Source organism: Cephus cinctus, unplaced genomic scaffold (genome assembly GCF_000341935.2).
Source record: "Cephus cinctus unplaced genomic scaffold, Ccin1 Ccin1_scaffold0745, whole genome shotgun sequence".
NCBI lineage: Eukaryota > Metazoa > Arthropoda > Insecta > Hymenoptera > Cephidae > Cephus > Cephus cinctus.
In genome coordinates, this window is record NW_014333356.1 from 30,240 (window position 1) to 45,642 (window position 15,403).

The following is a 15,403-nucleotide window of genomic DNA, read 5'->3' on the forward strand; positions in this document are numbered from 1 at the left end:
GTGTATCGAAACGAAAAAATTACTTACTACATTTTGCAGTTAATCACGTGACTTCAAACATCACGAATTAATCCAACACGCAAAGTAGCGAAAGTCACAAAAAAATTGTTCTACCAACTTTATAATTACATTTTCTTAGAAACTGCAGTATTCCAACTTGAAAAAAAAAGGAGTTCACTGATAATGCCAGTCGTTATCAAAGAATTTTTAATGCACGTAATATGACCTGGTAATGATAAAAAAAAAATTGAAAAACAGTTATCAGTTTTACCAACTGTCGGAATAATTGAACTGTCGACTGTAATTATCTGCAGTTAGTTGCAGCAGTCTAGGGGTAGCACGTTATCGTTATCGGTATACATATTGATTATCACGCTCAACCTAATGCCACGCTATCAGGTATTACTGTATTTTGATTAATATTGCAATTATCGGTTTTAGACGGTTAATATTGACGTATAATATTATTCGTGTTATAGTCACTATTGTGAATCAAGAATATTAAAATTTTTTGAGAACGTCCGCTAAACCGAAACAGGAAATACTTTTTTCCTTGAAAGCGATTCGTATAATTTCCTCCTTGGCAGGTATTGGCTTTGAAAATTCTATCGGAAATACCGAATTGATCGATTGGACGTCAGGCGTCCATTCTTCGACGTCGAATTGTGCCATTTATTAATTTCCCTTAAGGTTCGTTCTCAATAAAACGAATCCTTTCAGACGTGAAGTGAATTTCGTTTTGTACAATGATAAAAAGCTCGATTCACGTTTCTATGTAGTTGTTATTATTATTGTGCTTTATACACAATTTTTTTCAATCTACTATTCAATTTCGCTTCGCGACGTATGTACAATAGGCAACAACAATTTGTGATTTTTAATTGTTGTTTCTGCTGTAACATAATTCTTTATGTTATGACCCGACACCGATAGCAAAACATACGAGAACGACTATCTTCGAGAACCAACCTACGTTACCTTCGGCCGTCCACCCGTCGTTCGTGCATCCGCAAGCTAGGCGGGCGCCAGCCAATTCTTTTTTCACCGGGAACTGACGAGCTGGTGTAAACTGGGAGTTGGGGTGGAACAGGCCCAACTCCACCAAGAACGAGAGCTCTGACGGAACCTATCAGAGGAGGCGATAGCTTAACGGATCCTGTCGATTTTTGGGGTCGCGTAAAATCAGCAAACGCAACTGGATACACGAACGGGAGCGGACGGTGACGGAAATGCACGGCCGCTCAGGCTGATAGCAGATAGCACGGGAGCGCGAGTCACCCCGTGACACCTCGGTCGGTGCCCCGAGACAAGACTGCCTTGAGAATCCGAGAACTAATCATCCTGATTGGTCGAGAGCCTTATAACCGATAACTCTTCTATCTCCTTCGAATCGTCCCTTTAAACCAAATCGAGAGCGTTCCTTAACGAATCGGTACGTAACTTCTGGAGATCCTCCACGGCCGCTTCCCCAGGGCATCGGGCGACAGCTGGGCACCACATCCTTAACTCGGGAGGAGGTTCCACTCCTGCCCTTAATCGTATCAAAACTACCTCCGCCCGCTCTACAGCCCTTTGCCCATCTCCAGCGGGGCGCCGGTATCTCACCCGGGCTTCTGCCGGTCCGTGGAGACGTCTCCGTCGGGTACTCTCCTCTGCCGGGCAACTCGGTACGTCGAGAACATCTCCCCACGGCAGATTCGAGCAGCTCGACCTCAACTAAACAATAACGAAATCTTACGAGAGCCTTGGCATAACTATACGAATCAACCCGAGAGTGTAGTTTCTGAGCAGGGTGACGACCCGAAGGGAACCAGAAATCGAGAACGTTATCTGTATCGGTAACCGGAGCCGCCTTGGGACCGTGATTCGAAAAATCACGTCACACTGCATACAAAGTTGTTCAGTAAAAACGTACAATCTTAACGTGATTTTTAGCATATGAATTCAGATAGGTGCGTTTCAACTGAATAACCCGGTACATTGTTTCTGTTTATAAAATATTGTTTTTACTTATTGTTTGTTATCTTTTTTTCTTATTAACGACATATTAGTTTGTTGAGATAGTCAACTTTGTTTTCAATTAATCAGTTATCGATTTTGGCAAAAATTTGATATTTTTACTGTCGCTGCGATACATAATTTTTTTTTATTCGTTACGCACTGATAACGCATGCTCTTCAATTATCTCGACGAAATATCATTTTTTTCGATTATATTGGGAATTATTTGATCCCGGTTGTGATACACGGTAGAATGTGGATTCGACCACGTAATAAATTGAGGATTCAATATTGAGTTGACGTATTTGTAGCGTCGGTGAGTAAACAAATCCAATTGGTTGAATGCGATGTTAATTTTATTTTGTTTTTATTTGAGAAATTTAATAAAGCAGAGTAATGATGCGAAAGAGTAAGTAAACGCAAAAAGTTTTAAATAAAATTTTACTGTTTGGTTGAAAATATGAATATTATTTTTGGTGGTGGGTGTGGCGGGTGGGATAATTTTTTTCATATTAATCGTGTAAATTAATGTAAAAAGGAACGACTTAATGTAAATTTGAATAGATAATTTACTTCATCAGTTAATCGAAATCGAGGTTACTATTTTTTAGTACTTTTGATTTTGATTTTCGAACAGTATGATAAAACGAAATTTTGATTTTCCATCAATCATATTCTTTTCGCTCTTGCACTGCTTTATATTCAGACGGCGGTTGTAAGCTTTTCGCACGTAAAGGTACGTACACACTGCTATGTCTTGCAGTAGATGCTCCTAATTTTTCTCTTTTCTTGTCCTCGCGATTTCTGAAAAAAATATATATATATATTGCGTCACAGTCCGAAAATACGAAACTCATTTTTCGAAATCAACACCCATTTACATATATGAAAATAAAAAATTCTTATCTTCAACATTGACTAACCTGATTATACTCTCACTGATGGAATATTCAGATTCCTTAGTAAAATTGCACATTCTCACGTCCAAATTTAATATCACGGAACATGTCTTCATCCCCACTTCAAAAGCCTCCCCAGCTATAATTACATTCAATTAATTATCCAGCATCCGATTTGACAAAAAATTTTCCCTCACCAATCGGACCCAAGTCGTTATTCGAAAGGTCGAGCTCCAACGTGAAGGATTTCATGTATCCGGAAGCGATAATTTCCGCCATTCCTACTCCAGTCTCCCCAGTGAATTGGCATCCGCTCAAGTTGAGCACCTGTATGTTCTTATTCCTAAGTAAAACTGAATCACAGATACTACACGTCATATAATCATCAATGATAAATTAAAAAAAAATTTGTTTTCATATAAAAAAAAAACATAAAAATCCACATAATAAATATATACAGAATTATGAGAAAAAAAATTGCACCAACAAGCTGCTTTGTTTAATTTATATTTCGAAACCACCCTTAGGTAGTTGCATACCCTATATACAGAGTTGTTTAAGAATATTGAATCAACTGAAATTATTCTATTTAATTTCCATGCTAAAAATCACCGTCAGGCGGTACAATTTTCTTTAATAATTCAATATATATGTATATGTTACTCATACATCCACATATATGGGCGCCGCCTGCATCCCGCAGTGGATTTAGCCGTAAATTAAGATGTTTCAATGGAGTCGAGTTCTGCTGTAAGAGTCCATATACAATTCCAGCGACTCCACTCTCGCCAATCTTGTTATTCGCCAGATGAAGTTCCTTGAGGCGCCTGTGCTTTGTCAAAAATTCGCCAACTGCATGCGCGCCCGTGTCGCCGAGCTTGCAGTGAGACAAATCCAGGATTTCAATCTTGCAACAAGAACAAAAATTTCTGTAACTCGACTGTGATACATACCGTACGCAACAACATTAGCAAGACCTTGAAAAATATATGCAATTTTTTGTTATTGTTTTCCTCTTGTTCTTACTCACTCGATTATTTACTGCTATTCCTCGTAAAAGTGCAGCGACACGTGGCTGATCCAGGTTGCTTCTCGTTAGAGAAAATTTTTTTAACGCACAACTGTCACTGAGACAACGTGACAGTTTGACGCAATCCTCGACCGAAAATCTTAATATAAAAATTTCATCGACTTTCCAATATTGAAATATATGAATTTTGTGATTTAAAAAATTCTCACTCAAAGTCTCGCCACTCGAAACCGTCATTCATGTATATCATTCCAAAATTTATATACAATTCTCGAAGTTGATGAAACTTTGGTAAGATCAAATTTAATGGTATATGGTGCACAATCAATTCGGTTGCTGGTAATTTGTCCTCGTCGTCCTTGTCTGGCCCGGTTGATGAGGTGCTATTGAAATAGGATACATATATAATTGATATATATACTAATACATATACCATGCATCATGTACGATACTAGTAATCAATAATCAGTTACACTAGAATTCAGATCGAATCTGAAACGCGATATACTGAGACCAATTCCATGTTAATTAAATACACAGGGAAACATCTAATTAGCCAGGCGCGCCAATTAGGCACATTTCCAGATGGGTGACTGTATAAGTAGAAAATTGTAGGAAGATGTTGAGGAAGAAATTTTACTAATTATTTGTTGTTGTTATATATTGTTTCCTTAAAACAAATTGTTTCTTTCGGTTTATATATTGATTTTTGTTGTTGTTAGTGCGTTTTCAGTTTTTTATATTGTTCTGGTATATTGTACTTTGTTATATTATACAGCAGTATTCATACAACAGTCTATTTCAGGATTGTGTCATATGCATTTCCTATAGTGTTGTACTGCATCTCATTGATATGCATCAACACGATGTTTCTATGGATTTTAGGTTGACATACAACAATTATGAGGATTGACTTGAGTTCGTACGACTGGAGCACTTTTGTTGTTGTATATTTTGTTATATTATACAGCTGTATTCATACAACAGTCTATTTCAGGGTTGTTTCATATGCATTTTCTATAGTGTTGTACTGCATCTCATTGATATGCATCGGCACGACGTTTATATACATTTTTGGTTGACATACAACAGTTATAAGGATTGACTTGAGTTCGTAAGACTGAGGCAATTTTGTCGTTGTATACAATAAAAGTTGAAGTTTTTGTGACTCTTTACTTTTTATCGAAAAATTTTCATTGAGAGCAACCGTTGCTGTTTAATCATTGTACCGTCTTGTTTGATGAAAAAACAACTTTTTTTGTAAAGACAACAACAACTGACTGTTGATTACTTGTATCATTGTGACGATCGTTAACAAAATTATTAACCACTAGCCGATCTTACTTGCTGGGTACGAGACGTCGAATTTTCAATGTCTGGATGTAATTTCGCACCAGGCTAATTAAGTTGTTGCAAGCTTCTTGTTGTCCCTCGAAGAAAGCGGGTTCGAGATTTTCCAAATAATCAGCAAAATGGCGTTCGCAATAAAGTTGTCGCCAAGAGTTGCCATGCTCGCCAGGATTGTTGTGCGTCCACCAATAAGGAATGAAAAAACAAATGGAATAATTATTTATAAAAAATTTTTGCAATTTTTTTTTAAATTTTGCTACTTATTCATGGCAATTTTTACTGGCCAATACAGTAATGACTTGTGTTAATTTAGAAACTCGTTAAATACCTGTCTTTAGCGGCTCGCTCCCAATAATGCTCGTAGGGAATTTTTACGATAACCAGCTCGAATGGCAAATCTGTTGGTAGCATTTCTACCAATGTATATCTGTCGACGCAAGTTGGCAAACCTTCTAAAATTGGATACTCTTTCCATCCCTTGACCAATACTTGCAAAGCAAGCACTTTTATTTCTGGTATCACGAATTCGTCCCATTTCTCATCCTCGGCGCGGATGGACCGGTTCTGCTCATGTGGAAGCTGAATTGTTTGAAGCGAACATCTGCATACGAGAATAACGAGACTTTGCAGTTTGAGAAAAGTATCTCGTATATTTTTATACTAACTACGTGAATTCTTATATTATATATACAGGGTGTTCCGAAATTACCTGACCCGGTGGGTATGGCGGTGTTCGGGAGGCTTCACTGATCACGAAAATGACCTTTTTGTCCGGAAGGTCATAGTTTTTAAATGGGAGCAGGTCAAAGTTGACCAATCAGAGGGAGGCTTCAAGAGAAACGTAGGCACCTACGAACTCTGAGTTTTCTTCCCTCGCTTTTGTTTCTCGGTGGCTGGTTTCTTGTTTCTTGTTTCCAGTAGGCATGTCTTCGGCTGACGTGATCCTGCCCGAAGCCACCGAGAAACAAAAGCGAGGAAAGAAAACTCAGAGTTCGTAGGTGCCTACGTTTCTCTTGACGCCTCCCTCTGATTGGTCAACTTTGACCTGCTCCCATTTAAAAACTATGACCTTCCGGACAAAAAGGTCATTTTCGTGATCAGTGAAGCCTCCCGAACACCGCCATACCCACCGGGCCAGGTAGTTTTGGAACACCCTGTATATATGTATATACCAAGCTAGTTAGGTCAAACGCATCAGCTGAAGTTGGTTTTGTCATAGAAATCAGACGAAAGGGTTAACTTCAGTTTGGTGCCTTTGAGCTGAATAAAAATACATTTATGTATAATATATAAAAATTTACCTGTACGCTTCAAAAGTATTTTTTGAAATTGTATGTAAAATCCTCATGTGGCTTTCTCAAAGTTTCGCTAAAAATATATCAGAATTATGCAGTATACACTTTTATACAATAATAATAGTATGGAATTTGATAAAAACATTTTTTGGGAATTATTTTCAAATTTAATTTTTTATATTCTATTAGAGTGACATATTAAGCGATTTTGATCTGAATGTTTTTTTTCTTCTTTTCTTTTTACAGGAATGCCCCGAGGGAGTCGTACACGAGGACTCGTTCAAGGACATCTATGCGAAATTCTTCCCACACGGCAGTAAGTTCCAATCGATTAATTATCGAATGTTTCATTAATCGATTAACGATGCACTCTTATTGCCAATTTCAGACTCGAGCCTCTACGCCCATTACGTGTTCAAGGCATTCGACGTTAATTGCAATGGGGCTATCAGCTTTAGGGTAATTAATTCAATTTCCTCTTGCAAATTTGTTGCTTAAAAAATAAAACGAGCATTCTTTACGCGATCGTTATTTTTTCCACTCTGGATGCCAAAAACAGATTTCCCTTGGGTTCAAAGAGAGAAAAAAAATTAATTAATGAAAAAAAATATTTCCGACCGCTCATTAGCTTCACTTTAAATGCGAGCAGACATGTCATAGAAATGGCTAGAGGCAATTTTCAAAATTAAATATTTTAATGACAAACTCGACAAGTAAATTGCATGAAAAATTGTAAAAAAAAAATTACTTTTACAAAATTTCCATTTTATACAGTTTATAACAATTGATACCAGCAACTGCTGATAAGCTATACATTAATCCCTGCATTTACATTGATGTTAATTAAAATTCCACTCATATATATAAATAATCCATATTCTATCAGATTTATTGATAATTTATTTTAAAAAGTCCAGCTTATCAGTGCCGATAGTGACATTAAATATTCAAAAGGTTCATACCGTATATTCATACAGTAGTATATAATTATAATGATATACAAATCAGCTACTAAATAATTTTATTATTGTTATTAAAAAAAAAACTAACCTAACCTAACAAATTTTTGTCAATTGATATTCGTCATGCATGCAAAAATGATTTGATTTTTTTTTCCTGGAACGAATGGACCAATATTGTTTTGAAAATTACCACTTCACTCGCGTTTAAGTCATTGACAATAAAGCTGAATGTTAAGAACTGAAAGTTACTTGGCCTCATCCTCTACGGTATTTCTTGATGGGTTCAGAGTCTGATGGAGCGAAATGATAAAGATACAGGAGCATGAGAATCGGTGTGCGAAGTAAGGGGAAGTCGGGATATGCAAAACGAGTGTTATTATTATTATTTTTGTCTCTCCTTTCACCCTATGACTCCTTTCTTTCTTACAGACGACATTTTTCACATGACTGAAATTTATGCCCGTAATATATAAGGGGCTGTGCTTTTTACTTTCTTGTATGGATGACATTACCGTGTGTTGTAGCAGTTGTGGGGAATTACGTGTTATGGATGTTGGGTCTAGTATGGGTACAGTGAATTTTGAATGTGACTGTAGTATTAATTTGAATTTTTATTTTAATAATATACTGCGACGTTTTATTAATTCTTATTGAATTTTTTTCTGATTATTGTAGGACCTTTTAGTCACACTGTCCACCCTCCTCAGGGGGAGCATCTACGAGAAGTTGAGGTGGACTTTCAAACTTTACGATATTAATGGGGACGGCTGTATTACCAGAGGTGAACTTGGAGAAGTCGTAATGGCTGTGCATGAGCTAATGGGTCGTAGACACAATGTCGAAGAGGACAAAAAAGCACGGGAACAATTGGATCGTGTCTTCCGGAAGCTTGACCTCAATCAAGATGGCGTTATAACGATTGAGGAGTTCATTGAGAGCTGTCTGAAGGTAAAAGCATTCCGTCCGCTTAAAATGACTTTCTGTCAGACAACAAAAGCTTGGCGAACAACAATTCGTACAATACAAAACTGTCAACCGACAGTTTTACGCACTTGCAGAAACTGTATGACAATAGCGTTGTATTAAAAAATTGTATTTTGTCAAGTTTTCATACTTGTGACGTACAGAGGTTTTATATTACAAAAAATATTTTTTGTAAATAATTTTTTTTAATTTAACCCGCAGAGTTATACGTGGTATAAAGAGGCGCAATCGCAAAAACCTATAATTTGAATCGACAAAAAATTTTGCATGGAGGAAAAAATGTTTAAAAAGTTTATATAAATATTAAATATTTTTTGTTTGTTCGAGGTAATTCGTTATTTTTAATTATTCATTTCAGGATGAGGTGATCACGCGTTCCCTGGCGATGTTCGACTGTGCACTTTGATCTCCGGCCGAACCTTCGCCATCGTTAATGGCGATACCACCGACGCTACCGACGCCACTGACGCCGACGACTCCCGTCACAGCCCCTTCGTCATCGACGCTCTCCACGACTTCGCTTTCATCGTCACCACCACCGCCACCGCCATGCTACTCGTTGCTGCCACCGGTACCACCGCTACCGCCTCCACCGCCACCAGGATACACAGCTCGTGATCACGAGCTTTATCTGCTCCTGGCAGCTCATTGGTGGGATCAGAGGGATGCTCCCCTCTTCTGCTAAGGTATCGACGAACAGTCGAAAGCGATGAAAAATAACAGGATAACAAAAAAAGGGGGCGAAATTCGACGCAGGTACACACGATTTTATGAAATACAATCAACTCGAATTGACCGTGGATCGCGTGGCATTTTTAGGTCCTGATCGAGCACGTATGCGCGAATTGTCGAATAAATCGTGTGGCGTGTTAATTAATTCATCTAGACAATACAGGGGATAACAAACCACTCGTTAGCTCAGAATCTGCATTGACTATTGAGTGTGTGTGATTAGGACGCTCTTGTGGCGGCATCCACTATGTTATATGTTTTCTCCTTATCGACGGTACTGATGGCGAATTATCGACCGAGTTTAAAAATATCTGTTTTACCATCTGACGGTGTTTCCTTTAATTTTAAATCGCTTGCGAATTCATGAAATAATTTTTCAGGAGCACTCCAGTTCCACACGGACAAACTCTAAGCGGAATTATTCTACGCGATATTAAATAATAAAATCGTAAATCTACACGGAAAACTACACGATCATCTCTACACGGTTAATTGTACATGGCTCAACTTTACACGGAATAGAGGCAGATTGACTTCTTCGGTCCCTTGATTTTATAATGCTTATATTTTTGACGAGGAACAAAATATTGAACGAGGGTCATTGCGCTACTGCTCTAGTTTGTATGATATGAAATTATGTAATGGCAATTTACACTAGTGGAGTAAAATGATTGCATAGAAATGATCAGCAGTGGTGTGGGTAGTACTATGATATCCGTGGGGTCAAGGTTCGACTGTGGATTTAGCATATCTGGACCGAGACAAATGCAAATTGAAGAGTGGTAATGTCGATACCTCAATTACTGTAAGATATATGTGTATACCTGAGCGTGGTCGACGATTTTAGTTACCTAAACCATCATTATGGTCACTAGCTATTGGATCAAGTCCTGAACTAATCTGACCCAGCCTATCCTAACCTAACCAAGCCTAACCATTTACAAGCCCATCGGAGCAGCTGCCCGAGCGAGGACGATTTTTTTTAATTAAAACACCATCAGGATCAATAATAATGTAGAACACTGGTTTGAAATTGTACACTAATTTATTGAAAAGAAAATACAACCATAAACAAATGTCAAATCAAGGGACCGGAAAAATCCTAATCTGTCCTTATTCCGTGTAAGGTTTTGCAGGTAGAAATAACCGTGTAGAGTTAGCCCGTGTAAAATTGGGGTACTCCTCCATAGAATTTCTAAAATTCTCGTGTAGAGTGTTATTCCGTGCAGAATTTTTTCGTCCAAAACTGGGGTGCTCCCGTTCAAAAACTGAATCGAGCATCGATCCCGAGTACAATTCCGAGGAAGGAGACTGTTAAAATTGGCTAGTTGTCAATGTCGAGTTGAATAAAAAAAAATAAGAAACGTGAATGATCGCGTGCCAAATCCAATCAGGAGCATTGTTTCGTTCTTAGGTGCTAAGCCCATCTTGATAAATACTAGAGAAAAATAAAAAAAATATGCGCGGCTGTGAATACAAGATCGTCCAGAGCCAAAGGACCTCGTTAACGTGGGTCCTTGTAAGAATGGTCGACCACGATACAATAAAGTAACGTATAAAACTAACGGTATAAATCGTAATGGTATCGTAATATAATGTAACATACTATGTAATATTATGAGAATCGTAGGAATATTGCGAGCATCTTCCTTCGGAAAGCGCACGGAACGAATATGTAAGCGCGAATAAAAATTCGTTATTACCCAAATCAAATACGTAAATGGTATATACGATTTCGTGAGACTCGGTCTTACCGACGGTGCTGCCCCCAACAAAAATATCGTTTGCACGAATCGATACGTCAGTTTTATCTGAGAAACCGATTCGATAAATACAGTCGATCAAAATAATTGACACGATCAACGGCGTTTAGATCATTAATAAAAAAGGCAATTAGTCAGGTCGTCGCGCGAATAAAAATTCTCGGTGCAACGAAACGATGTAATTAGTATTAAACAAGAATATTAATTAATTAACGTCGGGCACACTGAGATCAATGCAATTCGGTCAGGGTTCTAGAAGGATTTAATTTCTTTAGAAAAATTCACGACGCGCGCATGCGCCGTGGATCATTATGAAGAACCGCTTAGATCGGTTGTTTTTTTTTAAGATCCAAAAATCTTTTTTTTATTTTCTGTGCGTGCATGTGCACGGATGCGGTCAAACGAGCCAATTGGATTCTCGTAGGATGCGGTTATCAAAAATCCATTGTAACGAAACACCAAACTGCACTATAGCGTTAATTCGTAATTAATATTCTCTTTAGGGCTACCTATAAGAACTTATTGCGCGTTGTGGGAAAAAATTTTGAATTAAACGAAAAGTCAGCGATATTATTAAGATTCTTTTTGAAAATGAATCCGTGTGCTGATAATAGAATCTTACTGAGCGCTCTCGTGGAATTGACTTTATGAATGGAGAAACGGACAGTAAAAGTTGTTATTTATTATTCGCGGAAATCATGAGTTACGATACGTTCGTTTTATCAGTGAGTGATAACGTATATATGCGTTCATTTATCACCCGTGATATTTTTCATCTGCTAAGACAGTACATTGACTTGTATGAGCATACGTGTTGCATATAAAGAAATTTTGCGTTGAACGAACTCTTACGCGAGTTGGACATAGATTTAATTTCTTTTCAAAATTTTGTATAGGCATTGACAAAATGTTTTTCTCTTTAACAAACGCGTCTTTTGCAATGTTCTTCGAATATATTTCTTACAGGGCACAAAATAAATTTTCATAAATTTTCATTTTTCTACGAATATTTAATTTTTGTATTAATATTCAATTTTGCTTAATACAAATTTGTCTTCAGCAATGCAGCTAAATGATTTCACTAAAATTTTTAACATGTTTCTGTTATCGTTCCACTTGAATATTTCACCATCCGCATAGTAATCATTCTGTTTTTCGATATTCGATTTCGATATCGATATCGATTATCACTTAGCAAGTGTCACAGAATAGGTTATCAGTCAAAAAAGATCACGTAGCTTGTCAGTGCTCAGAATTGATAATTGCATTATTGATTATAATAAATAGATACTCACCTTATGTTCTAACTTGACAGATGACTAGATAGCTACGATATTTACTCAAAACTGAAAATCCAAAACACAAGATTTTCAAAATCTATTGCCGAACAATAATGGATACGATAATGACAGGAATCATCAGTAAAACTTGCGCTGTCTCCATGGCAACAACCACAACAAGATTGCCGTTGCTAAGAAACGCAAAATAACATTTGAAAGCATTTCCATAGCAATGATAATCATCTATCGTGAAAAATTGCGAAAATATAATAATAATTCTATGCATAATTAGACTGGTTAGAATTATTAATCATTCGATTACAAACATTCTATACGCACACTCACAATCCTTATGTTAAATACTATGCTTGATACAGATCGATTAAATATATAAATTATATTTTTTTTTCAAATTTTATGCAAATTAACAATCCGGAATTAATATACCTGCGAAACTTATTGAACTTAAGTATAAGCAACTAAACTATTTGTTAAATTTTTATATTTATCATAATACAAAAACTTTTACCTGTTTACTATCACGGATACTAATGAAAAACTATTCGAGTATTCGAGATACTGATAGCCTAAATTATATTGAACTCAAAATTTTTATATTACGTTCATCAAAAATTTTGCCTCGATCTATCGTACATCGGAATACACGGAACTTTGAACAATTTTGAGACTTTGATTTTTTTCATACACTCAAAAAATTAACCACTTGACTATCAGGAAGCTAGTTAACAAATTTTTATCAAGTTCGTCCAATTTTATCTCTGCTATGAAAGTTTTTATGAACGAACGCTTTTTGCATATACATATACAACGGTCATTATACACACACCTATACATATATATATATATATATATATATATATATATATAACAGTCAAAATTTTAATTATAAAATTAACGCATTTTTTTTGTATTTTTTATGCGGGAAAATACAGACGGGAGAAATTGTTAAGAAGTATTATTATTATTACCAAACAAAGTTTTCGCAAACCCTATCGTCACGGATTTCTCGTGCATAAATTACATATATAAGTGTAAACATACAAACTTTTCTGCCTATGCAAATATTTATTGATGGTGAATCTGCAGGGTAAACAAAAACTTGTTATTAATTATTTAACGCACGCTTCACGTTTCATCTTGGTCAAGCTATAGAATTCAGACTACGACACGATAACAGCATTGTATATTAGAATCCAAAAACAACCGGCAACACCGCGTCATGTGAGCTCGACGATTTATCTAATTATTAAAGATACAAACAACAGCAACAATAACAACAGCACAATGTAATTCTGATTCGAAGAATATTTGAAAGTTACAAAAAAAATGTATAAATTGGTATTAATAGCGAGTGACATAATTTATCGAACCAACAAGATTTTTTTTTCAAATTTAAAACCACCTTTGCATGATTTGTACTTTATTTTTATTTTCAACTAGACTCTTTTTCTGCATGGATTTAGCGTTAAATTAATAAAGAGAAGGTATCATTAAAAAAAAAAGTAGCGACGCGCAGATCTTTGTTACAGCTCGGTTACGTTATTAATAATTATTAATTAACTATTAATTACGATCACGATTATAAGGGTGATGCCGTAGCGGTGGGGGTCTAGCCCAAATTGAAATTTAGTCAATTCGTTAGGTTAGAAAATTAATGAACAAGGGTTTACGGGCGGGTGGCTGTAAAAGATTATAATCCTAAGCCGGGAAATAATATATACGATTAGATATAAATAGTTATTTAGTTTAGCGAATTAACGAGGATCGCGTTGTTGTTGTCAAATACTGCCAACTTCGTGTGTAAATATCATGTATCATAAAAAGAATTAAATCGGACGATCGATATACCATTATAAATTGACACCTTATATATGATCGTAACGACAGCAGCCTTGAACAATTTTTTGTTTCCTGCAACAACCTCAGAAACAACTTTGTTCTACAATTATTGTTACGCGTATATTAGAACATTTTTTTTTGTTATCGTTGCATAAGCCATGACAATTTTTTATCTCGCTGTAGAAAAGCAGGAATTGGTTTTTTTTTTTTCATTTTTCGTGACACTCGACGTCCGCGGGTCAAAGTGCACGAAAATTAAATAATGTTATTCCTGATCATCCTAGATGATTCCTAGAAGTGCATAGAGACGATATGATAATAATATTAATAATAATAATTAACAACAATCCCCCCAGCGTCGTCATCAAGCAATGCTACAACTGACGCAGTGACTTTGGTGTATACTATTTCCTTTTAGTAAGTTCCTAGTTGAGTAGGGGTCAAGGGTTACGGCTATCGCGTAGAACGTGATAAGTATGTATGGTATGGATGAGGGTTGTATCATTACTTTAAATATTTCACCACTGGCTGGATCAGTGATTCGATGATTTGGTAATGCGACAATCAGTGTGATTAGTGTTTTAAAAAAAATGAAAAATAATTGACAGCAACTTTGTATTAATTAAGGAATACGAATTTTCAAAAATGGACATTCAAAGAATGTGAAAATTGTAACTTACCATAAGTTTTATTATTGTGATGACTTTCAATGTTCTGCATTAAAAAAAAAATAGTTGAATTGTACATCATTGTTTTTAATTGATGTTAGCAAATTTAAATTTCATTTTAAGGAAGAGATAAGTATGATAACTCATGGATATAATATTATGATAATGAATGTGTGGAAGATAAATTATTTTAATTATCATTATTAATTATGTACCAATAATACAATAATTATCATCATGTGTCAATCATCGCCTAACGAATCGCTGCTCCAATCAGCTAAATGGCCAATTGATGACTTATATGTATTATAGTCATGGTGGAATTATGATAACAATAATATGATAACCATTTATGGTTACCGTTTAACTCATATCGTACAGTGTGGCGTTTGAATGCGGATGATTTCGTACTATCAAAAAAATGAATAAATAAATAAATAAGAATGCAAATTTGCGATAGCTCAAATACCATTGTATTGTTGGAAGTTTTCCGGAAGAATGAGAAAAATCAATAAATGTTAATTACATCTAATGAAAATTTCCCAAATTCTGATCCTCTGGTTTTTCTTTTCAATTTATG

General features: G+C 35.9%; 2 protein-coding genes across 3 annotated transcripts in view; one reads left to right on the plus strand and one right to left on the minus strand.

Moving 5' to 3' along the window:
• The window catches only part of LOC107270379 (Kv channel-interacting protein 1), a 29,551-nt gene extending 14,196 nt beyond the window's left edge, over nt 1-15,355 (plus strand). The window contains exons 2-5 of one of the 2 annotated variants that reach the window (XM_015745330.2): nt 6,821-6,890; nt 6,963-7,033; nt 8,212-8,484; nt 8,879-15,355. In XM_015745330.2, the coding sequence (XP_015600816.1) occupies nt 6,821-6,890; nt 6,963-7,033; nt 8,212-8,484; nt 8,879-8,926 (462 nt within the window). In that variant the 3' untranslated portion in view covers nt 8,927-15,355. The remainder of the gene's footprint in view (nt 1-6,820; nt 6,891-6,962; nt 7,034-8,211; nt 8,485-8,878) is intronic. The other variant, XM_025087745.1, reaches the window with a different exon arrangement.
• On the minus strand, nt 2,532-12,437 carry LOC112494748 (dynein regulatory complex subunit 5-like). Its single transcript, XM_025087741.1, has 10 exons — nt 12,311-12,437; nt 6,581-6,647; nt 5,608-5,880; nt 5,274-5,465; nt 4,139-4,312; nt 3,930-4,068; nt 3,569-3,806; nt 3,097-3,252; nt 2,924-3,038; nt 2,532-2,804 (listed from the first exon to the last, which is right to left on the minus strand). The coding sequence occupies exons 2-10, from the start codon at nt 6,625-6,627 to the stop codon at nt 2,666-2,668; spliced, it is 1,473 nt and encodes a 490-aa protein (XP_024943509.1). The 5' UTR covers nt 6,628-6,647; nt 12,311-12,437; the 3' UTR covers nt 2,532-2,665.
• Nucleotides 15,356-15,403: the final 48 nt, after the last annotated feature.

What these genes read in the sequence shown, in the direction of transcription:
- LOC112494748 (XM_025087741.1), bottom strand. Translation starts at nt 6,627, where the DNA reads ATGAGGATTTTACATACAATTTCAAAAAATACTTTTGAAGCGTACAG. An exon ending in AATACTTTTGAAGCGTACAG is followed by an intron (nt 5,881 to 6,580) that starts GTAAATTTTTAT and finishes TCTCGTATGCAG; the next exon opens with ATGTTCGCTTCAAACAATTC. An exon ending in GAATAGCAGTAAATAATCGA is followed by an intron (nt 3,807 to 3,929) that starts GTGAGTAAGAAC and finishes TCTTGTTGCAAG; the next exon opens with ATTGAAATCCTGGATTTGTC.